A 24,187-nucleotide genomic window follows, 5' to 3' on the forward strand; every position below is an offset into this window, starting at 1 on the left:
GCCCATATTTTCTCCCTCCTCATACAGATACAGACTGATAAGACTTCCTGAAGGTTATTTATATTTCCTCTTAAATCGAGGACATTAATTGAATTCATGCAATTAATGTCACATCTAATTTCATCCAGAGAAGTACTGAGAGCATTTATCAGACATAAACATGATTTGTTCCAGACATCATCAACTTTCAAAATATATTCAATGAAATTAGTGATGTTCTGGACCTAGTACTACTCTAGAGAACGTTTTTTGGAGATCAAAGAAGAAGAAGAAAAAACCTAATGTAGTTTTTTTGAATTGTATGGCTGTGATGTTTATTATTAGTCTTTCCAAGGGAAAAGATTCCTGATGTTTCATTTAACCTGATCACAAAACTATGGAGGCATTTAGGATATAAATGCATTTCAAAAATTATGGGCATCAGAATAGGAGTATCTTTTTGAACAATTCTTTGGCAGCCATATAAATGATTTCAATTTGCATGCTAAAGTGAATAGATGTGAATTAGATTGGATACAATTTACACAAATCTGGCCCTATATGCTCCATTTCCCTCTACCCCACAGAAAAAAGGGGGCAGTGAGAAGTGTTCTTTTTCTGAAACATGGGGAGGGAGGGAGAGAGAGAGGGCTCACTCCAATAAACTATGCATTTTGCCAATTTTTTGTAATTAACACTTTGCCAGTTTCTATCACAGCTGCAGAAGAGGGGGTGGGGGAGGAAAAGAAGAAGTAAATTGTTTAGCTAAGTAAATACAAGGAAGGAAAAGAAAAGTGTTTGCTTTGACTTCCATTTGCGAGGAAACATCACATAAAGAACAGTGGAAAAGAAAATAGGGTGAAAACTGTGAACAAACTGCTGTGTGATTCTGGTTGTTGATGTAATCTGGAACAGAACCAATTTTCTCAAACCCTTCTGTGTCTTTCTTGAAAGAGCTGCTGTAAGTCAAGCGGGAAAGATTAATTCCAACTCTAAAATAGGTTAGCTGATATAGAATATGCCTCAGCTTGCTCTGAGTTCCTTCACAGTATTAAGGATTTGGCCAATGCCAATTCTCTCAGTTTAGAATACCAATAAGAGTATTTTATTGAATGCTAATCTGGGAAGCTTCATGAAGTAGAATAAGAATGACTCCAGCTAAATGTTCCCATTGAGATTTTAGCCCCCTTCCTTCCACCATCCCAGAGTTTGATATTGAAAAGCCTTCACCCCCACCTGGCACCCCACAGATGAGTTGTAACTTCTCAGCATATGAGCAGTAGTGCTAACATATCTGGAAGATACCATTTTGAGAATATCCAATCTAAACCCAAGCATAATAGATGTTTATATTAACATAATAACTCAGAATCTTCTTAAATTACCACTGTCTTTTAAACAGGATTAAATAACTTGTTTAATGATGATTTAATTCCCTGATCGTTAACCACATTAAGGACTTGCTCTGAGGCTGAGAAAGATGGGTTATTAATATTGCAAATACATAACTGAAGAATTGACAATCAGTTTGTAAGAAAAATGATTGCTGTCACTTCATTGTCTACCTTGAAGCATATCCCTTATATATAAATTCAACTTCTCTAACCTGGCACATTCCAGGAGCAATGAATTACAACTCGTATTCCTTACAACCAGTATAGACAAATGGGTGCTTCTTATGAATGATGCTATAATTAGAGAAACATCTGAATCAATTATAGGTTGGAAATGGTCTTACACAATGTATATACTCTTATACACAATTAATTGAATTTAAAAGCTGGCTCCAGAACAGTCTTTAAATGTAGAATTGCAATGCCTGGTCCATTCACTTTTGGGGAGGATTGTTTTTTAACCCACCCATTGCATACTTTTTCTGATTTTTAAAACAAGGAGAGTAACAAACCACAGGTGTTGATATCCTCCTTATTGTTATTTACCCATCTAATAGAAGTAACCTAAACAATATATTGGAACATTGAGTACTGTAGATCTTTTTGGTGCACATTTATCATTGCATTTTATTTCACTAGTTAGCATACATCCAATAAAATAATTACAAATGCAAAATACAGTAATACAGTGATTTGTTCTTGTTCGTTGGTACCAGTTTCTACAACCAGATTAACAGGAACAGTCTATTCCTTCCCAATTCTAAAACATATTACTAAAGAAAAGACTAATGAATAAAGTGGGATTTCATCTTCCTGTTTTTTTCCACTGCAAAAGACTAATGAATAAAGTGGGATTTAATCTTCCCACTTAGCATACAGAATTAGCATACCTACATCCCACAACTTACATTTTTAAAAATTGATGTTACACAAATTAATTTTAAAGAAAAATATTGATGCAAAGAGAGCTCAGTGTCCCTCTCTCACACAGGAGGCTTTATACTTTTCACACTTGTTTTCCTGCAGCAGTAAGAGAAGAATTTTTTAGCTGCCTCCATTCATGCTACTTTACTTCCTTTATGCAACTCCCTTGCCTTCAAAAATACCCTAAGCAGTGAATGCAGGAAATTACCTTGGTTAATTGCATGCTTCATTTTTCTTGGCTTGAAGCCAAGAAAAGCATGCTGTTATTCTGTCTTTTTAACTATTCCTTTTTGTACTCAGAACATGGAATCCACCTCCTTCAACCCCTGTGGAATTCATTTAGTAAGCACTTACTGTTACATAAATAAAGCAAGTATGTAATGCAAATAAATAACTGGATATTTTAAAATGAAGAGAAATCAATATGATTGCATTGCTTAAATAAATTCTTGTTGTGTGTCCATCCATCATCATTACCATCATCCGAACATCAGAATGCCAACAGCAGAATGCCAACAGAAAAATGAAACATCTCTAGTTAAAATAAGATTTAACTGTAATACACAGAGTAGTAGAAAATTACTTTGGTAATTTAGAATAACTGCTTAGCAATTTCCTATTTTATTTTACTTTCAGCTGAACTGTTTTGCAAAACAATATGAGAAATATTATGGAATCCTTGAATATCTATAAACCTTCAGGAAATTTAGGGAAATAAAATTCTGGAAAGTTGTAAGCTTTGAAGTTTCTTTTACTTATTCATGAGGCTGCTGAAGAATGGATCCAGGTGGGTTCATACAGCACTATGAATTAAACATTGCACATATAGTTGGCAAATGTGAAACTTTAGAAATGAATGACAATATCTTAAAATTCAGGAACTATGCAGGAGATTACATGACAGATATAACATTGGAATAACACACACAAAAACTAAATATAAATATAGTTTGTTTTTAATTATAAATATAGACTGTTTTTAAATGCTATTTTATAAATAAATAAAAATAAATAAATAAAAATAAGCAATGTTGTGCAAAAAAAAAAAATCATTCTGTAGTAGTGCTGCCTTTTCATGAATGGATTTTCTTGAGAAAGAAAAATATTGCCACCAGGACCTTATGCACTTCTCTGACTAGAGTTTAGCAGTTGTCCAAAGCTTGATTCGGACACCCCAAGGGCAGATCCGTACTTTCTGCTTCACCAATGCCAGTGTGGACCTCTCCCCACTTCCAGAGTGTAGAAACAGATGATGTCTTCCATCTACTTCCAGTTCCCAGGGAAGCATAAGGAAAGAGTAACTAAAGTGAGGAAAAAAATAAAGATCCTACCTTTCCTCCCTACCTCCCATACTTTTGTAGTAAATGCCACTGAGAGCCTCTTGGTTTTGGATTGCTAGCCCATTCCTTGGCATACAGTATTCATTCCAAGGCAATTGCATCATTTCAAATGGTGTGCCATTTTCTTCTTACAATAGCAAAAGACAACAAATGTCAGCAACCAACCTTCTATTTAAATTAACTGTAAACCTTGCTTTTAATGTTTCCTTTTGTTTGGTCCCCAAAGCCCTTTCCTAGCTTTGCACATTACTCTTCAATGCCATAACATCTCCTCGCCATCCCTCAATGAGACGGCACCATAGCAATCAAAGTTCTCTAGACATTGACAGTAAATTAACTGGTGGTTAGCAAAGCTCCAGAAATTCTTGGGAAGTTTCATAATCTATTTTCATTTAGTTAAATAGTGGGGTTACCTGAAATGTTCTTCCATGTGATACTCTACTTCTATATTTCTTTCATGTCAGTAGTGGAGTATGATTTGCCACAATTTGTTGGTGGATTGAACAAATCAAGGAAATCATTTCCAGAAAATAGGTTAGCTATAAAAAGAGCTTCTGTAATATTATACTAACTTTTAGTTAATATTACATTTGGCTGCTTTATCGCGTGGACTTTGAAGGCTAAAATACAGCAATTTAGATAACTCTAAGCATTGTTATAAATATATCTTTGTCCTTTGTAATGGAAACAATTAACTGTTCTTTGATCAGAGATCAAAGCAGTTGTCACTCCCTCCTCCATTTTCCCTACGTAGATTTTACTAAATACAAGTTAATGTGCCAACTACAAGTCTACCTTGATGCTGACTAATTTAATTTCCTTGTCTTTTTTACAAAGATCATTTTAAAAATCCACCTGGAATTTCATGGACTGCACATATGCTTGGTAACCTGAATGAATCATTTCACAATGGTGTAAAATGAATTGTCATCCATAACAAAAAGGTCGGTGAAACAGAGAGACATTGGGAGAGAAGTAGAGTCAAGAAGCAAGATTTTCTGCAGGTACAACTTACCACTATTTTTTTCTTTATCATCATTCTCTGCCTTACTTCATATATTAGAAAAACTATGGTTAATTTGTGTTTTTATGATTTGTATTTTAATTATATAATTAAAGCATTTAAAGTGTTTAAACTTAAAATAATTTGAAGAGTTAAAATAATGTTAATGGTTTATATATTATATTCTAATTTAAAAATATGTGGGTTTTTTTGGAAAGAATAGAAAAAGAATTACAACAAATTATTTATTTATTTGACTTTTTTTTACTTTGTTTGCTGCCCATTTCACTAAATTATAAGTGGCAAAGGCTATTTCAAAGAGAAATGTATAGATTCAATTGAAGCATGAACAATCAGGGATCACTGGAGAGAAATGAAATTCATACACACACCTTGGTTCCCTTTAAGTTAATAAATGTAATACCTCTGACCGTAATTTGCCTTTTAAAATTCTTCTAAAATTAATTGTTGTATTTAATTATACTGCAGTTATAATTACCTTTGTCCAGGCAGAAAAATATAGCTAGCAAAAGAGTTGCTAGGGCACCTCTATATCATCAACAAGAATATCATGAATGAAATGTACCGTAATTAAATGTAAAGCCCATTTGCCCTTTCTCTTTCTAAAACCCAACAGTTCTTTCATTATAGTTTGCAGCCCATTATTGCGTTTGCTGAATTAGTTACCCTTTCTAAAGCTCAGACTTGACCTCCTTCAAAGAATTATTTTGCCGAATCTGTAACTTTGAATAAAGCGATGTTGCCAGTATGGAATAATTTGATTTATTTCACTTTTCACTTTCACAGCTTGTCTTCATTCTTCAGGTACAAAGAAATATATTCAATAATGTTTCCGATATGTTTGCTTGCAGTTTGTCTCCTTATGGCATAAATATTCAATGCCTTGGAAGGCAGGAAGGCAGGAAGTGCAGTAAAGGAGATTTGCTTGCATTGATTGATTGATTGCATTGATTGCTTATTTGCTTGCATTGATTGATTTTTTTTTAACTAAAATAATTACAGTTTAATGCAAGGGTCCCCAAACTTGGCAGCTTTAAGATTTGTGGACTTCAACTCCCAGAGTTGAATTCTGGAGAATTCTAGGAGTTGAAATCCAGAAGTCTTAAAGCTGCCAAGTTTGAAGACCTCTGGTTTAATGGAGTGTAAGGGCTATTTTTGCTTTCAATTTGGCTCCCTTGACTTACTATACACATAAAGACACATGTAATGACAGGTACAAGTTGTTTATGCAATTTCATGAAAAAATAAGCCCATGAGAGCAATGTGTTGAAAATCTTAAAGTTTGTCTCTCCTTTGTATGGATTTGACCTTGTTGATGAGGTAGGGAATAAGATGGAGGCGTTTTTGAAAAATGTCCTGATATGATACGTTCTCTCTGCCATAGCATAGCTTCAGGAACCCCTTTATAGCAGCTCCATTCTGGGTCACATAACTAAGTGAAGCACAACTGGTGGCGTTGTTCAACTGCTTCTCTCATATGGATGCACTGACGGGAATTTGTCCTAGATATTTTTTTGTCCACTGCCTCCCATGTGATTAATCCATTTTTTTTTATTTTGATCTTCCATTTTGTTGACTTCTCCCACCATACTAAGATTGACCTTATTTCATATCCTACTGACCAATGAGACAGATAGAGTCCCAATACTATTTACTTAGTTTCTTTCCAGCATTTATTTGGATTGGAGAGCATAAAAATAATTGCTAGCTGGAAAAGAAAAAAATTGCCAAGTTTTTCTCTCCAAATTATGCTTCAAATTTCTGCAGTGAACAGCAGAATGAAATAAAACATATAATAAAAATGATGACATTAATGTTATTTGGAAAATTAAATAATTCAGCTGCTTTCTCCTACAATAAAATATCATGCCTCATCTGATACTTTCTGACAAAAGAACTAGCAAATGCATTTTTACTGTGAATCTATTCAAATCCACAGTTGCCTTTTCTATGGGTTGCTCCATGAACGGTGGATTTGAGACCTGCTTCATATAGGATAGTACTCTGACAGCATTGTCTCCTTAAAAGGATAGAAGTCCTTATCTAATTATCTTAAATAACTTAATCTAATTAAGTTGTGAACTTAAATTAGAAAACCTTTGGCAGTGTTTCTATTTTATTTAAAGGGAAGATACATAAACAGGGCCATATTTTCAAGTAGGTGGCAGCTTTAAAACGTGAAAAACTGGAATAACCACCAATGAGGCAAGGAAGAATCTGAAGGGAAGTGCAGCAATGTAAAGCAAGCTTTAAATTCATTAAATCAAAAAGACAAATAATCAACAATTGAAAATGTCAGGAAGACATCTACAGAAATGCTTGCCTCAAGCTGGATATTGAAACTTGAAAACCTAAGAAATTTATTGATGAGAAGCAAGGGTAATTATTTAAAGAGAAAACATGAAGGCGTTTTCGTTGAGGCAAGCAGAGAACATGGTTACCATTTTGCAACAACCTAAGGAACTGGAACACATAACATGGTAAATATATTTTTTAAAAAATATTTTGCATACTTATATCCTGCATATGATTTGAAGCTAAACCAAGATACACAGCACCCACTTCTCCTATTTTCTCTGCAAGAACAACTATGAGGGTACTTCGGCTGAGAGAATGACTGGCTCCCTTGTGAAGTTCTCTTGCTGATGCTGGTTTTTAAATTAGATTTCCCTGGATCCAGTCCCACATTTTAACCTCCATGCTATGCATTCACTCTAATGCTTCTGGATATTTTTTCTTTCTTCTTGTGCCTAAATGTTGGAATATAATCCCATTGAGCTAAGTACAAGAGGCTCTATTGGGTTTTTGCCTCTATCAAATATTTTTGCTGTTGGCGCGCTATTTATTTTGCTGTTAGATTACAATTACAATTGTAAAATTGTAAAATAATTACAATTATTTCTGTGGAATTAAATTTCCATAATGTTCAGTCCAGTTTTATTCACAAAGTTGTAGTCATTGCAATGTCCCCTCTGTCTCATGACCATGTTTTCTGAGCTAGCAAAATCAATGGGAAGGTAGCAGGAAGTTGGAAATCACTCCCACAATCACAGATTTTTTGCCAATCTCTGGTCATTCTGTTTATCTGTTTAGATAAGTAAATGTTGAGTTACTTTTTTTATTTATGATAGAAACTCTTCTTAGATGATCATGGAACCATCAAGCACTATGTTAAGAAAAATTAGTCAGCCAAAACTTCAATGTTGTTGTGGGGAAGAAAGAGTATTAGATATGTTGGTTGCCTTGAGTTATTTGTAAATAAATAATAATAAAGCAGGATACAAATAAATAAAATTTAAAAAATAATGATCATTTTTGTCCTATCATCTTTTTCTCAGAAGATGACCCAAGGGGTCACAGAGTTATCTAGTCTAAACTATCTATTTATTTATACCTTTATTATTTTTATAAATAACTCAAGGCAGTGAACATATCCAACACACCTTCCTTCTCCTATTTTCCCCACAACAACCCTGTGAAGTGAGTTGAACTGAGAGAGTGACTGGCCCAAAGTCATCCAGCCGATTAAATAACTTATTATACCTAAATACAACATACACTTTACTGAAACATATTTTCTTTTCTTTTTTTTAAAGTTAATGTTTATTTTGTAAACAATAAGCTCAGAAGAAATGTTTTCAAGTGTGAATTAACAAATAGAAGCTCCCTAAACTTTTGGCAATCTGTAATTTTGTAAACAATCCTTATTATTTTGCCCTGTACTGGGAACAGCAATTTTGATTAGGGAAATAAGGAGACATTAATTTAAAAAAGTGTAATTGTTCATTAGTTGTGATGTTACCTTGTCAGACATCCCACTGAAATGTTTTTATTTCTTTTTGAGCCTTGATACTAGTCTAATAAGCAGATCAAATGAATGCTAAAATGGGTTCTATGCTTCTGTTTCCATGACTTTTATTATACCGTGTTTCCCCGAAAATATGACTGGGTCTTATTTTCTTTTGACCCCCGAAAAAACAGCTAGGGCTTCTTTTCAGGTGGGTCTAATTATTGACTCACCTCACGGTGGTAGCACTGACAGACCCACCCAGCTGCCGGCCCACTTCTTCTGCGGATGCTTGTCACTGCTTGCACACGTTGCCCTGGCCTCCATTTTGCTATCAGAACCTTCCGGAAAGCTCTCTGCAGCTGAGAAACAGGCTCCATATTGACACGCGCAGCACCATCTGGCTTCCGTTTTGCCTTCAGATGCCTTCTGGAAAGTCCTCTGTAGCCGATAAAAGAGCTCCTGCACCCTGGGCTAATTTTGGGGTTAAGGGCTTAATTTTAGCACATGCATTCAAAAACATGATAGGGCTTCTTTTTGGGTTGGTCTTTCAGGGAAACATGGTAGTTCCTCTACAATTTCAATTCTTCATTCTCTAAGACAGCCATGTCAAACTCATGTTGCCACAACGGCATCACATGACATATCGGGACTTTTTTCCCCTTTGCTAAACTGGGCATGGGTGTGACCAGCACATGACGCATCTGGCCCATGGGCCGGGAGTTGACAGTCCTGTTCTAAGAAAAACATCTCACTGTACATATTATTTATTTATTTATTTATTTATTAATTTAATTTGTATACCGCCCTTCTATATTAACAAAATAGGGTTTTTAAAAAAGTTCAAAAACCTCATCTATTTTTATGCACTTTAATATTTTAGCTGAAAGAGCCATGGACTGTTGGCAGAAAGTACATCAGAGTGGGTGGATTTTTCCAACTCTGATCCTTTGTATTTATGGCTTCTTTACCATGATGAGGCCATCTGAACCTTTCCTCACACCTTACCTTACTGGACCTGAAAAAAATCTGACTATTGATGAGGTATAGTGAAATATGTTTTATCTGTGAGGGAATTTATTGGGTAGAAATAATGGTGCTGCAGATGGTGGAGGGCTTTTGTGATTTCCCCCCCCCCATCCCCCTAGATACCGGTTGAATTGCATGCATGTTAAATCCATAATGTAATTTTGTGGTCCGTGATTCAGCAGCACAAGTAGCTACAGATATTTTACATTTCATCAGTTTTACCACTTCTCCATAGACTACACTGGTAATTGGTATTTTTCCAAGTGTAATTCATTGTGTTGATTGTCCTCTACCTTCATATACTTCATGGCTGAAGGCCTTGCTAGGACCAGCTTTCTTCTGTTGTGTCTACCTAATCTTCTAATTTCTGGATGATTTGGCTTACTCTAGTTTCCAGACAATGTTGTTTTGTGGTATTACAGTAATGCTTAAACGTTTGCAAACCTTTTTGAATTTTCAATATTTCTGCATAAATATCACCTAAAACTCGATCTATTCTTCATACGTCCTAAATAAATTCTAGATAAACAGAAATCAATTAAACCAATAAGTCATAAACTTATACTAGTTTGTTTAGTTATTGAGGAACATGATCAGTGGTGGTATTCAACTAATTTAATAACCGGTTCTCTGCCCTAATGATTTCTTCCAACAACCAGTTCACCAAACTGCTCAGAAAGTTAACAACCGGTTCTCCCGAAGTGGTGCGAACTGGCTGAATCCCACAACTGAACATGATCCAAAACTATATATTTATGCGTAGCAAAATTTCTAGGATTATCAATTCATTTGAAGGGGAAATTAAACTCGAACTAGAGAAATTAGGTGTTTCACAAGCTTTTAAGCACAACTGTAAAAGACTTTCCCTGGTGGTAGCTGAACCCACCCTGTGGAACAATGTTCCTCCAGAGACTCCAATTCTATTGGGCTTTCATGAAACCATAACAGATTAGGTACAATTATATGCATACTTTATAGTTCTGCTTTATAGAATTTGTCCTTTTTGTCTTCTAGGTGACGCAACATATTTTTCCAGTTTGGACATACTCCTATCTGGCCCTGCTCTTCCCTGTATTTCTGATTACAGACTATGCACGCTATAAACCTATAATTATTCTACAGGGGATTAGCTTAATCGTTACGTGGGTGTTACTTTTGTTTGCCTCTGGCATATCAGCCATGCAGCTGGCAGAGTTTATGTATGGACTTGCAACAGCCACAGAGGTTGCCTATTATGCTTATATATATAGCGTTGTCAGTGCTGATTATTATCAGAAAGTGACAGGTTATTGCAGAAGTATCACCCTGGTGGCATCCACCCTGGGATCTCTGCTTGGACAGCTTTTAGTTTCTTTAGGCCAGGTATCTTATTTTTATCTTAATGTCATAACTTTAGCTTCTGTGTCTATGGCATTTATATCTTCATTTTTTCTGCCCATGCCACAAAAAAGCATGTTCTTCCACAGAAAGTCTTCCCCAGAACCTTTCAGTGGATCAGTAGAGAAAGTTACAGCACAAATTTCCAACCAACAAACCAAGCAACAGGACAAAGAGATGACAAAATCAGTGGCCAGGCCCCAGGATTTAACTGAACATGAGCCATCCAAAATTAAAATCCAGAGTCGCTTTCTGTCAATCCTAAAGCAGTTGTGCATGGATCTGAAAGACTGTTATACAACTAAAAAACTTCTTTACTGGTCAATGTGGTGGGCTTTAGCTACTGCAGGATTTAACCAAATTTTGAATTATGTGCAAGTACTTTGGGATGATAAAGCACCTTCTCATAGTTCTGAAGTTTATAACGGAGCTGTTGAAGCCATAGCTACATTTCTAAGTAAGCAAACTTAAAATTGATCTTATACATTTTCCAACAATAAATGTTACGTACACACAAATTAAACACTACATTCATGCAAAATCCCACATGTATTTAAACATGTACATATATTTTGATTTATATAAATAGTTGTTTATTTCAGTGGAGCTGGTGGATTGTAATACAAGTTATCCTCAAGTTATGATCATAATTGGAGCCATAACTTGTGTTGCTGAGCAGAGTGGTTGTTAAGTCAGTCACTTCCAATTTTATGAGCATTTTTCACTGAAATGCTTGAGCAAGTCACTCTGTTGTTAAGCACACCTGGCTTCTCCCATTTACTTTGCTTGTTGGAAGATCACAAATGCCAATCATGTGACCGTGGGATGCTGCTACCATCATATTTAAGTGTCCATCTTCTTCAGGATGTTTAAGAATTTATAGTCTTAATTTGTGTTTAACTTTATGGTTTTTCAATATGAGGTTATGTATTTTTTGTTATATGAACAATTTTGTCATCTAGTCAAAATTTGGGGTGCATGGTACCCAAATTTTAATCCCATTATGAAATTGTTCATATAACAAAAACTAAACATTTAAAAAAATTTCAAATTAAAAAAAAAATTATGAAGATTTTTTTAATTTGAACAAATTATATAACAAAAAATACATAACCTCATTGAAAAACCATAAAGTTAGGCACAAATTAAGACTATAAATTCTTAAACATCCTGAAGGAGATGGACACTTAAAAATATGAAATATAAAAAAATAAATGACTATTTTCTACCTGGAATTTTTATTTTACAACTTCAAAAAACTGATTCAATTTTAAAGCAGCTATTACAGTCAAATATTATACAACAAGAGGGAAAATAAACTTAAAAGGAATTTCTTAGAATCCTGGTAGAATCATACACTAAACAGGAAATGGTGTTGTGTGAAATGGATATTGCTGAATATCCATTTCTGCTGAAATGGATATTGAAATTCTTAGCTACATCAGAAAAAGCAGAAATGATACGTCTTTTTGGTTTAATTTACACATTGTAGGCTGGACCGCAGTGTCCTGTTCTGATCACTATGCAAAAGTATTTAAATAAATTGTATTTCAGAAAAGGAATGAGGTTTGGAGACTTTGTATCTTATAAGGAATGATTGGCAAAAGTTGGGTATATTTAATCTGGGATTGTAATTAATAAACAGGCAATCAGATAACATCATAATATACCTGAATAATTATCATATAGTAGTACTCCTATTTATACTGGTTATCTGGGGGGTAATAACAATAAGTCTCCCAGAAATTCTGGGAATTGCTAAATTAAATTAAATTAAATTAAATTAACCAGCAGTTAATTTCCGATTTCAGCCAGAGATTAGACTAAACTTTAGTTTGTGAAGCAAGTCATCAGGTGATACACTTTTTGCTTACTGTATAGCACTAGCAATAGCACTTAGACTTATATACTGCTTCATAGTGCTTTACAGCCCTCTCCAAGCTGTTTACCTTGGAAGGATGGAAGGCCTGAGCCGTCAGAATTGAACTTCTGGAGTGAGTAGTGAATTAGCCTGCAGGATTGCATTCTAACCACTGCACCACCATGGCTCTTAATAAATGATATTAATATAAAAATACACTGATTTTATTACTGCTTGGTGTATTGTTGGTATTTTAAGTTTTGCAAGAAAGTGACAAAGAAGTAAATAATACTTTAATGAGAGGATCATTATATTGAAGTTAAACGCGTGAATCCATCAGATTTTTGTTAGCCCTTCAGCCTTGTTGAACTATTACTTTGAAGTTCTTCAAAAAATAGAAAAGAATGTACATCTTCTCTGCCTATTAAAGGAGCAATCATGTTTAAATGTTTAAATAAATAGAGTTGTTTTAAACACTTTTTAGTACACGCTATAGTCCTGCAAAATGCAACAGGTGAATCTCTCTACTCTTAGGTTCAATAGCATCATTAGCTGTGGGATATGTGAAACTGAACTGGGATCTAACTGGAGAACTGGCACTGGGAATCTTCTCTGCCCTGGATGCTACTTCACTTATTGTGATGCATTTTATCCAGAACATCTGGGTCTGCTATGCTAGCTATTTAGTGTTCAAAGCTTGTTATATGCTCCTTATAACCATAGCCACGTAAGTAAATTGTCAGTGTTAATTTGCTACCATTTACAGTACTTCTTGCTAGAGTTGAGAACGAAATATTACTGGTGATTTATTTTATGTAAGGGCATAAGCAATGGAAGAAATGGAGATTTTGTTCCCCTAGCATAGTGTTTTTCAACCTTGGCAACTTTAAGATATGCAGACTTCAATTACTAGAATTGAACTATGGAAGAGTTTCGTGACATCTTGTTCAGAGAACCCCGTAAATGACATCTAAGAGGACTGAATTTATTTATTAGATTTTATCATTATTTTAAATAAAGTTAATAATTAGAGGCAGCCAGATATTATGGACCAAAATAGATGTGTTTTATTATCTTTTATTTTTAAATGCGTAGTTCTATTTTATAACAAGGTATGTGAAATCCCAAATACCATACATGATTGTCTAAAGCAATGTTTCTCAATCTTGGCAACTTTAAGATATATGGACTTCAACTCCTTTGAGCTGTTTATTCCAGAGCCTAAAAGTTGCATCAATGCTAACACAGACATGGAATGTGTAATCTCATTGTTTCTTCAATTAACAATTCTTTTTTTGTTAAATCAGTTAAATGCATTTTAAGACTTATTCAGTATCTATTTTCAAGATAAAAGTGATTCACTTTCTTACCCTTAGCAATCTTAGTACACCTCTGCTATTGTATCTTAATGAGCCAGTGTAGATTAAGCAATTACTCATAATTACATTGTGTTGTATGTGTGTGGGGGTGTGGATATAATTTTACACTGCATTTGTAAAATTCACTTATATTTTCCAAATTTTGCCTCAGCTCAATAGTCTTTTACAATATTTCAATAAGTTACTAATATATCTTCCATAATTCATGTAGTTATACTCTTCTCATATGCAGCCAAATTATACTGAAATTTCATCTCTCAAAACAATATTCAATATTCTAACCAAAGTTTGTATTTTAGATTCCAGATTGCTATCAACCTCAGTATGGAGCGCTATGCCTTGATGTTTGGCTTCAACAATTTTGTTGCACTGCTAATTCAAACTATACTGACTGTTATTGTAGTTGATTCAAAAGGCCTGGGCCTGGATATTGGGACTCAGGTAAGTTGGACAGGTAATATGGGCACTGTTGCTGAATCAGTATTTCTGAAGACTTTCACATCTTTTCAGTAATCACCTTCTGAAATGAATGGACTTTGGAATTTCAAACTAAATAGGGATAGTTAGCCTTTTGCCAGGGATTGTACTTGTGTTTTGGAAGGTTGATATTACTACAAAAACTAAGCCTATCAGTCAACACATTCATTTTTAATTTCTTACTAAAAACAAGTGCACTATTGCTTAGTTCTAAATCCTTACAAAGATTGAGTAATCATAACAAAAACTAAATTAGGAAATATTAGAAGGCAAAATGAAATTAATTATTCTGTTGGAACTACAGGCCATACCTGGGTTAAAAATGAGATCATTCCTAAATTTGTTTTTAAGTCAAATTTGTATTTAAGTCAGAACTCATATTTATGAACAGACTGCCTATTAAACTACTGAAAATTGGCTGTATATTAAAAATGCACAGCTTCAGAGGTTCATGAAAACAGTGTGACCAGTTGTTCTTCAGCTTGAAAAAATAGAATGCTGTCCACCATTTTTAGTAATAGACAGTCCATTCATAAATATGAGTTGTTTGTAAGTGGGGTGTTCTTAACTTGGGACTGCTTGTAATTGGAACCAGGAACTCTGTTAAATGTCAATGGAGATTCTCAGTCATCCAGGTCATGGTTGTCCCAAAGGTGTTTTTTCAAGAGGCAAATGGACTTTGTTTTTTCTTTGAAGACGTTTTGCTTCTCATCTAAGAAACTTGGATAAGCAGCGAAACGTCTTCAAAGAAAAACTAGAAAGTCCAGTTGCCTCTTGAAAAAGCACCTTTGGGGCAGCAATTATGTTGCTAACTGACGCAGCCATAAAGCACAACACATGAATGTCATTTGTGACCTCTTGCCACCTTCTTCATTGATTTTGCTTGTCAGAAGCCTCAGTGGTTTGCAAACGACATCACATGATTGTGGGATGCTGTGACATCATAAATGTGAGCCAAGCAGTTGCCAAGCACCCATATTGCAATTACAAGACCACAGGGATGTTACAAGCAACACATTAAGGACCTGTCAAGTTCCTCCAAGTTCAGTGTCATAATTAACTACAAACAGTTGCTGAATGAGCGGACTTTAATCAAGGACTGCCTGTAAACATAAGCTGCTTAAATATCACAGAAAGATGATTTGTTGAGCTCTGGGATGGGAAGAAATATGGAATCCTAGACCTCCAGATGGACTTTGGTTACTGTTTCTTAGGTAACAATTTCTATTTTAAGGACTGCATTGCTTATAATTTGAAGGCACTGTAACAAAAGGCATATTTGTTGTTAATAAATCCAAGTCTCACAGAAAGGTGAATTTAATTATTCTTAACGGGTTTTTTACATACAGAAATAGCCCTGGAACCACAGATAATGTTCTCATAGTAAATTAGTTCTTTGTCCAAACACAAACTTGTGAATAAGACATTTTGGTAGCCTTTGGACTATGCTATGCTCTTTTCATGGCACGCAGTGGCCCAGTGGCTAAGACATTGAGCTTGTTGATCAAAAGGTCGGCAGTTCAGTGGTTCGAATCCCTAGTGCCACGTCACGGGGTGAGCTCCCATTACTTGTCCCAGCTTCTGCCAACCTAGCAGTTCGAAAGTATGTAAAAAATGCAAGTAGAAAAATAGGGACCACCTTTGGTGGGAAGATAACAGCGTTCTATGCGCCTTTGGTATTTAGTCATGCTGGCCACATGACCATGAAGACGTCTTTGGACAGCGCTGGCTCTTTGGCTTTGAAACAAAGATGAGCATCGCCCCTAGAGACGGGCACAACTAGCATATATGTGCAAAGAGAACCTTTACCTTATGCTCTTTTCATACCATTTTTAAATGGTTTTGACCATTTAAAATGTAGATCTGAACTCTCATTTCATGACAATGTGTATCACTTGATATTATTTTATAAATATTTAATGAAACCTTTGGGATTGCACTCAAGAAATTATACCAGTTTAGCTATGTACATCGAAATACATTCAGGAATCTCACATGGTTTGCAAAGACAGTTGCTTAAGGTTATTACTATAGCCAAGGTTCCTAGGCTTCATTTTTTTGACATTTAAAAAACACTAGACATAATACTAATTGGCAAAATAGTTGAAAAACATTAAAATAATAGTTGAGATTTTTCTAGGGAAAATAGCTTGATTCTTCTGCTTTATTGCAGTTCTTAATATATGGAAGCTACTTTGCAGTGATAGCTGGAATTTTTCTAAGCAGAAGCATTTACATCATAATCTCAACGAAATGTAAAAAGGAAAACCCTGTAGAAAATCTTCAAATGACAGCACAATGGCAGAATACAGAGATTCCTAGCACAAGAATGTAGCACCTTAAACAAAAGTTGCCTTGAAGCCAAATTGCACAATCATTTATTTGAACAAATCAATCGCTCGGTGACTTTGTCACATTTGCACATAAAATTAACTTGTATATTCTCATGATTTTAAATTCTGTGATTATGACATAACTGTATTAAAAGATCAGAATTCTCAATGTGTCCAACCTAACATAAGATGGTTACATTTGAAAGGAGAAGGAAATTGATTGAAGGGTCATTTGTAATTGCTATTAAAACAGTTCTTTGTAATGCCATTTAATTAATGAAAATCGAAAGTATTTTCCTTACTTTTGGAGATTCATGCTGCTGCTAATTGTTTCTGGCTTCAGTTTAAGTTCTGGTATAACTTTTATAGTCATCTCCTCCATTATAGAACTACCATTGATTATTTTGGCTCAAGCTCTTCAGATGTTATTCAGTGAGAATTGGAGAGTTGCAAATTTCCCATCTTTAATCCTGAATGGATGAAAATCTGACTATCTGAAATCTTGCCTTGTTACACACCTGACTGAGGCAAGGGATTTTGAAGATAACTTCAGCTGTGGAGGAAATTTTAGAGCACAAAATACTATATAGCTCAGTACTGTTCCCCTCAGGGAATGTAACTGTCGGCTACATTCCCTGAGGAATTGTTACTGGTCTTCACTCTTCTTGAGGATACATGTCCAGCCTAGGTTTTTAAGGAGTCAATGTTTTTGTTGTTTTATGGTTATTGTTTCAAGTATATTAATATCTCATTTTAAGTTTTTCAGAGAACTTTGTTCACTGGGGATATGCATAATCTTCCATGCCAAAGTATTGTGGGCAGAAAACAGCTGCTTTGTATAGTTCATATCTGAACAGAAAAAAATCATTTTGAAGTTTTTGGTCTATAGAATGAAAGAAGCTATTTTGAAATGGATAAAAACTAAAACATGATTGCTCTAATGATGAAGTGTTCAGAGAAGAGTAAGGAAAAGTCCAAGATGGGGGTGGAAAGGATTGTTTTATATCTGCATGTGTGTCAATAGTGCTGCTGATGGAATGCACAAACAAAAGTTGAAAGGGGAGAGATGCCAGTTCCTCACATGGCAGGGGAGGTCAGCACAGTGCCATAGACAACCCATTCTCACCTCTCTTTCACCAGGATGACACCAAGGATCACTGAGGAGAGGGAAAGCACTGGAAAGGTCAGAAACACACCGCTAGGCGGATTTGCTGCACTGAGAATTGCCGAAATATCCTTGTTAGGAATAGGCACACAGACAATGGCTAAGGATCGGAAAGATTGGTGGATAATGTTATGTTGGGAAGTGCAGGGATAATACTGCAGAACTGCTAGAGTGGGATGTTTGGGATTCAGAACAGATTTTGTTCCATATTCAGTTCTACCATTACCTTAAGCCTTACTTAAATCTTTTAATAAAGATGGTAATAAATAGCCATTTCAAGGCAATAGATTGTTTCCTTGGGGAGAGATGTGCATATACTATGCTCAGAAAAAACGGAAATGTATTTATTTATATCCCACCTTTATTATTTTTGTTCAGTTAAGTTTTTTGCAAATAGGTAGCATTGTAATTCTGTGAAATTCTTAGTGGATGGATAAGTGCACTGTGTTTATCAGGTCACTCTTGACAATAGTCTGAACATGTAGTTGGTCCTGGATCAAGCAGCTTGTATGGTGAACAGTGCCTCCCAGGGCCCACAGTACCCTCGTGTTGAAACTGATAAAAACCAATGTTTATATACATTGTCTCATTGAGCCTTCTCAACCTATTAGTTGCTAGGAGAAATAATTAGAATGGAAGTTTATGTAGAGATTCACTTTTGAACTCCTTTGTGTTTCATCTTTGGCATCAAAGGTTTGTCATTGATCAAACTGATATTCTCAAGAATTGTCATCGTTTCGAGTCCATTTGTTGTTCCCATTATTCTTTTCATATTCTTCTCTAGTAATAAGTAGACTATTTTACTTTTAACCTGCTTTAACCAATTACACAGCCATTCTCTGGCTATGTAATTTTCTTATTGTTCTTTAAAAAAGCACCAAACTCTAGAATATTTTCTATGAATTGCAGGATGTATGCATTGAAAAAGCTAAAGATAACCTTTTACTAGATGTTGGTTACTTCTGAGCCTTCTGAGTGTATAAAAGTTTATAGGATATCTTATTTAGTCTAATTTCCTGTTCAGTCTCAGATCATTGCTACTCCCTCCATGGATAGATTTCACATCCATAGTAAATTCTGCTTTTATAATTTCCTTGTTCTGGAATAAACTGCCATGAGAAACAATTCTCCCTCATTTAAACTGGTGGGGAAAGAGAGCTCAAAACATGCTTGTTTACACATCTTTTAATTATTTTGTTTCAAACATTTAAAATAGTTTAGATTAACAATTTTGTGAAGTTTATTTTAATATTATGTAGTTTAATTGTATTTGCTAATTGTCTTGAGCACACAAATACTCAAAATAAATAAAAATAAAATGATGGCACTATTTTATTATAAACATCAGGTAGAAAAATCTTGGAAGTGCTGGGGAAAAGTCATCCATTATAAAAGATGGTGAGAAAATTGAAGTTTACAGATTATTGTATTTTTTGATGTATGGGGACATGATGCAATCTATTAAGAAATGATAAATATTGTTTAATTAATTTTCTGTGAGATAACATCAGTATTTAATTTTTATGATAATAAAAACATTTAAAACATAGTATGTTCTCATATGGACTGATTCATTCTGTTCTCAGTTTGAAGTTTAGCAAAAACATTTTTAAATATCTCCTATCTTGAAATTATTGCAATATGCATAATATTATCAAGCTTAATTAGCAAACTTAATGTCTATAATAATGATCTGTTAAAATAGATGGAATCCTAACTAAGACTGCATGTTCCTTTTTCAAACTACTTTGCCAGAATTGGTTATTTACTTAATTGATTTATTGTATATAATTACCACCTTACATAACTGACTCTGAGTGGCATACAATAAAATATGTTTTAAAATAATATAAAATAAAAACACAGAGAATGTTGTTGGCAATATAGAAAGCAAGGGGCAAAATAGATACTTAATCCTTGGAGAGATTTTGATCTTCATGTCTGGAAAATAAAAACTCAAAAGTGTTTCAAAATTGGGGAATCCACCTCAACCTAAAATGTAATCTCCACTAAACTTAACAGAATTTATAATACACTGCAAAGTATATCATAAATTATATAAAACTTAAAGCTAATAATAAAATATATGCACTTGGAGAAAACATAGGATATGTTTAAACAACAGAGTCCACTAAGGAATTTAAAATAATATGTGGGGAGTACTGAGTGCATGCCATTATTTCAGGAGATGAACTCCAAATTATACAGGTAATCCTCAATTTACAATATGGTAGTTTGTTTAGTGACCGTTCAAAGTTACAACAGCACTGAAAAATGTGACATAACCATTTTTCACTTACCACCTTTTCAGCATCCCCATGATCATGTGATCAAAATTCAGATGGTTGGCAACTGGTTCATATTTATGACCATTTCTGGGTCCCAAGGTCATGTGATCACATTTTGTGACCTTCTGACAAGCAAAGTCAATGGGGAAGCCAGATTCACTAAACAATAGGATTACAAACTTATCAACTGCAGTGACTCACTTAACAGTGGCAAGAAAAGTCATAAAATGGGGCAAAATTGACTTAACACATGTCTTACTTAACAACATAAATTGTGGGCTCAATTGTGGTCGTAAGTAAAGGGCTACCTGTATAGAAAAAAGATTTTTCCACTATGTTGAAAATGATTTTTTATCATAGTATAGATTATTTCATAAGTATGAAAAAAGATACTCTCACTAAATCATTTGAAACATGGATAAGGCTTTTTTGTTTTTGTTTTTTAGCTAAATATCTGACTTTTTTTAAACACTGCAAATTTCTTACCTCACACTGAAATGTATTTAATGTAACCATCCAAGAAGTAAGATCTTCAATAAGACACAGTTGATTAAAAAAAAATGGGCACACAGTACTGGAAATGCAAGCTTCTCAGTGGTAAAGTAAAGCCCAATTAAAACGTAATACAATTGCTCAGTCACCAATCTGAATACCAGGAGAGGGGGCTTTTTAAAAAAAACAAACCAAAAAAACCCTCTAATATTTAAATATCTAAATATAGCAGCATAGAGTATAAAATTTGCAAAAAATTCATCTGATGCAACAGCCAAAATTATATTAGCAGATTTTTTGCAGAAATGCTTTGTGCCCATTAAGATGTGCATACATGTTAGATTCCATTTAACTGGCTGGGCATGTTTTACTGGGGAGTTCAATGACGATGGGTATTGTACTGTTATCTCAGATTTATTCATCTGCCACTGTGTGAATTTGAGGATTCTCTCTATCAAACAGCACGATGCCAATTGGTGCTTGCAGTTACATGCTGCAAGGCTGCTTTATTCACAATACACACACACTGAATTTCATTTTTTTTTTAAAAAAAAAACAGTTTTTCAATGTAATATTACTCAGAAAATGGAAATCATTTCTAGAAAAAACATAGAAAAGTCTTTTATCACCTGAAACAAAAATTCAACATGAGGATTATATTAAGTTCAACAGTAAAAATACCACCTTTTCCTTAAGCACTGATACAATGATTTTTTTAAAACTTAGAAATGAAAGCAGCAGAAAAGGAAAATTCCTGTTCTTAAAATTCAAGGCATCTAAGTGAATGCATAATATTCCCATTCCCCCCAGCAGAGCCAATGAGAAGGGAAAGAAGGTAGAAATACAGTACCAAGGATGAGTTAAAAACATTCTCCTACAGAATTATTCTTCCATTAAAAAGCTGAAGTTCTTTAATCATAAAAAAAAATGTGGCTCTTTGCTGACTCTTATGCCACATTCTATATACAGGTGTAAAGTTTTAATTGCAATTTCAAGGATTCACTGACCCAAATTCCTGCAAATTAATGTATGTATGCATGAAAATGACATATTTTTCATGATTTAAAATGACTAGAAAGCTCTTAACTTGACTCCATTCACCTTTTCATCAAGATGCACTCACTGAAACTAAGACAAATGTTGCATATACTGGAACACATAAAATTGCCTTTTTGGGACATATCCCAATTCAGCACTACCACATGTTAACAGACATCCAAACATAATGTTCTGTTTGCCTTTTAAGCTATCTCTCTCAAAAAGGCTACAGAAAATTCAGAAACACACTAACCTGGTAATTCCAGACAGAAACTGGTAATTTACCCAACATATTCTCTCCATCCTAATTTCTATCCTCCTATTAAAAATTTTAGAGGAAACTTTTTGAAAAATCCTTTACTTTACATTCTACCCAAAGTATAGGATATGTAGGGATGTGCTATTTCAATGTTCCAAATAGCCTTATCCACTAGCAAGGATATTAAGTACTATTTTTATATCCCAGATTAATGCTAATGACAATCTGAAAGCAATGTGTTTAAATTCCACAAAGAGAACACTTTCCCCTCCTCATTAATCAACCATCCTTTGAGAGAAATTCCGATCTTTTCTGTATCAATGCACCCTAAAAGCATGGTATATGAATCATCTTGGTTCAAATCTTCAGGTCACTTAATTTTATGAAGTAATGGTCTGTGTCAGGATTACACTGTGTGTGGATTTATATTTGTCACCGATAATATAATTGCATACAAAATGTGTATTTCTATTGACAAACATCAAATATTTGAGTTACAAATTACCTAAAATCTACAGAAACATTGCTCTATCAGCTTTCATCAATAAATACGCTGCCATGGCATTTACTTTGCAAATAACTGCTGAACAATAATTCTTCTGGTAGAGCACAGTATTCATTCAAAATCCACAGTATGCATATCCATACCAAAGCTAAAGTTTGGTTTTATTATGTATTTGCTGGCTGTTTGATTTCAATAATGCTGCAAAATCAATCTTACCAACTTGTTTTAAGTAATAAGAATGAACAATGACTGCAAGTTGAAATGAAGAAACGTTTAAACAATAAATGAAATGAAATATACTTAACATTTTAAGTTAATTTGTTATACAGTTTTCAAAAAAAAAAAAGCAATTTCATATTTTACTGATTGATCAGTAGGTACATTCCTATTGTTAACATGATTGTTAACAATTTGCAGCCTTACTGAAACAGCCAAGGAAATAATGCAATTTCAAAATTTTGTCAATGATTTTGAAAATTAACAAAATTGGTTAGTGCAAATGCTGACAACAACACACTTTTTTAATATTTATTTTGTCCACCTGCAATCTGTAGCAAAACACGATCAGCTTTATTATGCAGACAGGTATCCCTCCACATTATATAGAATTTAGGCATGTATAAATAGAAGAGCTCTTCAGGAAAGGAAAAAAAACACTTCAAGAAATGAATAAAACTTCAGTTCTGAATTCATAAATCCCAACAAGCAATGTTAAAATGATGTAGGCCATTCATTCCAAGATATATGACAGCACTTTAAACTGGCTGATCTATTTCTCCCAGTAACATTTTTCACATAACAGTGTGTTAAAAGTTACAAATACTGATATGCACAAATAACTAATTCCTAAGAGAAAAATATGTACAATACTGCAGCATAATGAATGATATCTGCAATAACTTAATATTAGCCAATTTTAATATACATGATACTATTAACATTCTCCTGCCATTGCACAAGAAAGGATGTTACCACAGTTCCATGTTTTGTACATCACCTGGTGTTCCTTGGTTTTAATACACAATGCAGACTTTTTTTTCTCTCTGAAAGACTTATTTTGTGTTTAAAGCTAAGGTCAGTGAAACAAGACAACAGTGCAAGAGGCATAGAGATGTTATGTGATCACATAGAGTTCTTTTAAGTAAAGTGTCTATAAGGCTATAAGAAAGGATTGGTTGCTGAGCTTCCTGTTGGAAAAGGCCCCGTTGCTGCTCCTGCCTAAAAGAAAAAGAAAAAAAAAGAGAGAAATCTCTCAAGAAATAATTACACATGCATCTTGACAAATCAAATTCAAATATAAATTATATGAATAGTTGCAAGGGTTTGAATAATTCATGAAACAGAAATAATGTCTTACTGATAGAGCTTTGATTCCTGCTGTGCACAGAAATATATATAAAACATAGTCATATCATTTCAAACTATGATTTCTGTACAGTTCTTTAAATTATTTAAATTAATTAACATTTTAAAATCCTATTTATATCATTTAAATCTCCTAACATTCAATTTTTAGATGATGCAATTTTTCAATTT

At 34.1% G+C, this 24,187-nt stretch overlaps 2 protein-coding genes across 9 annotated transcripts in view; one reads left to right on the forward strand and one right to left on the reverse strand.

Moving 5' to 3' along the window:
- The first annotated feature begins 9,342 nt into the window (after positions 1–9,342).
- Positions 9,343–16,999, forward strand: SLC19A3 (solute carrier family 19 member 3). The gene is made up of 5 exons (XM_070945860.1): positions 9,343–9,492; positions 10,492–11,311; positions 13,250–13,442; positions 14,394–14,535; positions 16,745–16,999. The coding sequence occupies exons 1-5, from the start codon at positions 9,343–9,345 to the stop codon at positions 16,904–16,906; spliced, it is 1,467 nt and encodes a 488-aa protein (XP_070801961.1). The 3' UTR covers positions 16,907–16,999.
- Positions 17,000–21,316: 4,317 nt separating this feature from the next.
- Positions 21,317–24,187, reverse strand: part of AGFG1 (ArfGAP with FG repeats 1) — a 37,499-nt gene continuing 34,628 nt past the window's right edge. For all 8 annotated transcript variants that reach the window (XM_070945777.1, XM_070945776.1, XM_070945775.1 and 5 more), the window contains one exon: positions 21,317–23,869. In XM_070945777.1, coding sequence (XP_070801878.1) covers positions 23,810–23,869 — 60 coding nt within the window. In that variant the 3' untranslated portion in view covers positions 21,317–23,809. The remainder of the gene's footprint in view (positions 23,870–24,187) is intronic.

The sequence above is a fragment of the Pituophis catenifer genome, unplaced genomic scaffold, assembly GCF_029215685.1.
Source record: "Pituophis catenifer annectens isolate HBS135680 unplaced genomic scaffold, rPitCat1.0.hap2 SCAF_6, whole genome shotgun sequence".
Lineage (NCBI taxonomy): Eukaryota > Metazoa > Chordata > Lepidosauria > Squamata > Colubridae > Pituophis > Pituophis catenifer.

What these genes read in the sequence shown, in the direction of transcription:
- SLC19A3 (XM_070945860.1), top strand. Translation starts at nt 9,343, where the DNA reads ATGGACTGTTGGCAGAAAGTACATCAGAGTGGGTGGATTTTTCCAACT. An exon ending in AAAATCTGACTATTGATGAG is followed by an intron (nt 9,493 to 10,491) that starts GTATAGTGAAAT and finishes TTTGTCTTCTAG; the next exon opens with GTGACGCAACATATTTTTCC. An exon ending in CTCCTTATAACCATAGCCAC is followed by an intron (nt 13,443 to 14,393) that starts GTAAGTAAATTG and finishes TTTGTATTTTAG; the next exon opens with ATTCCAGATTGCTATCAACC.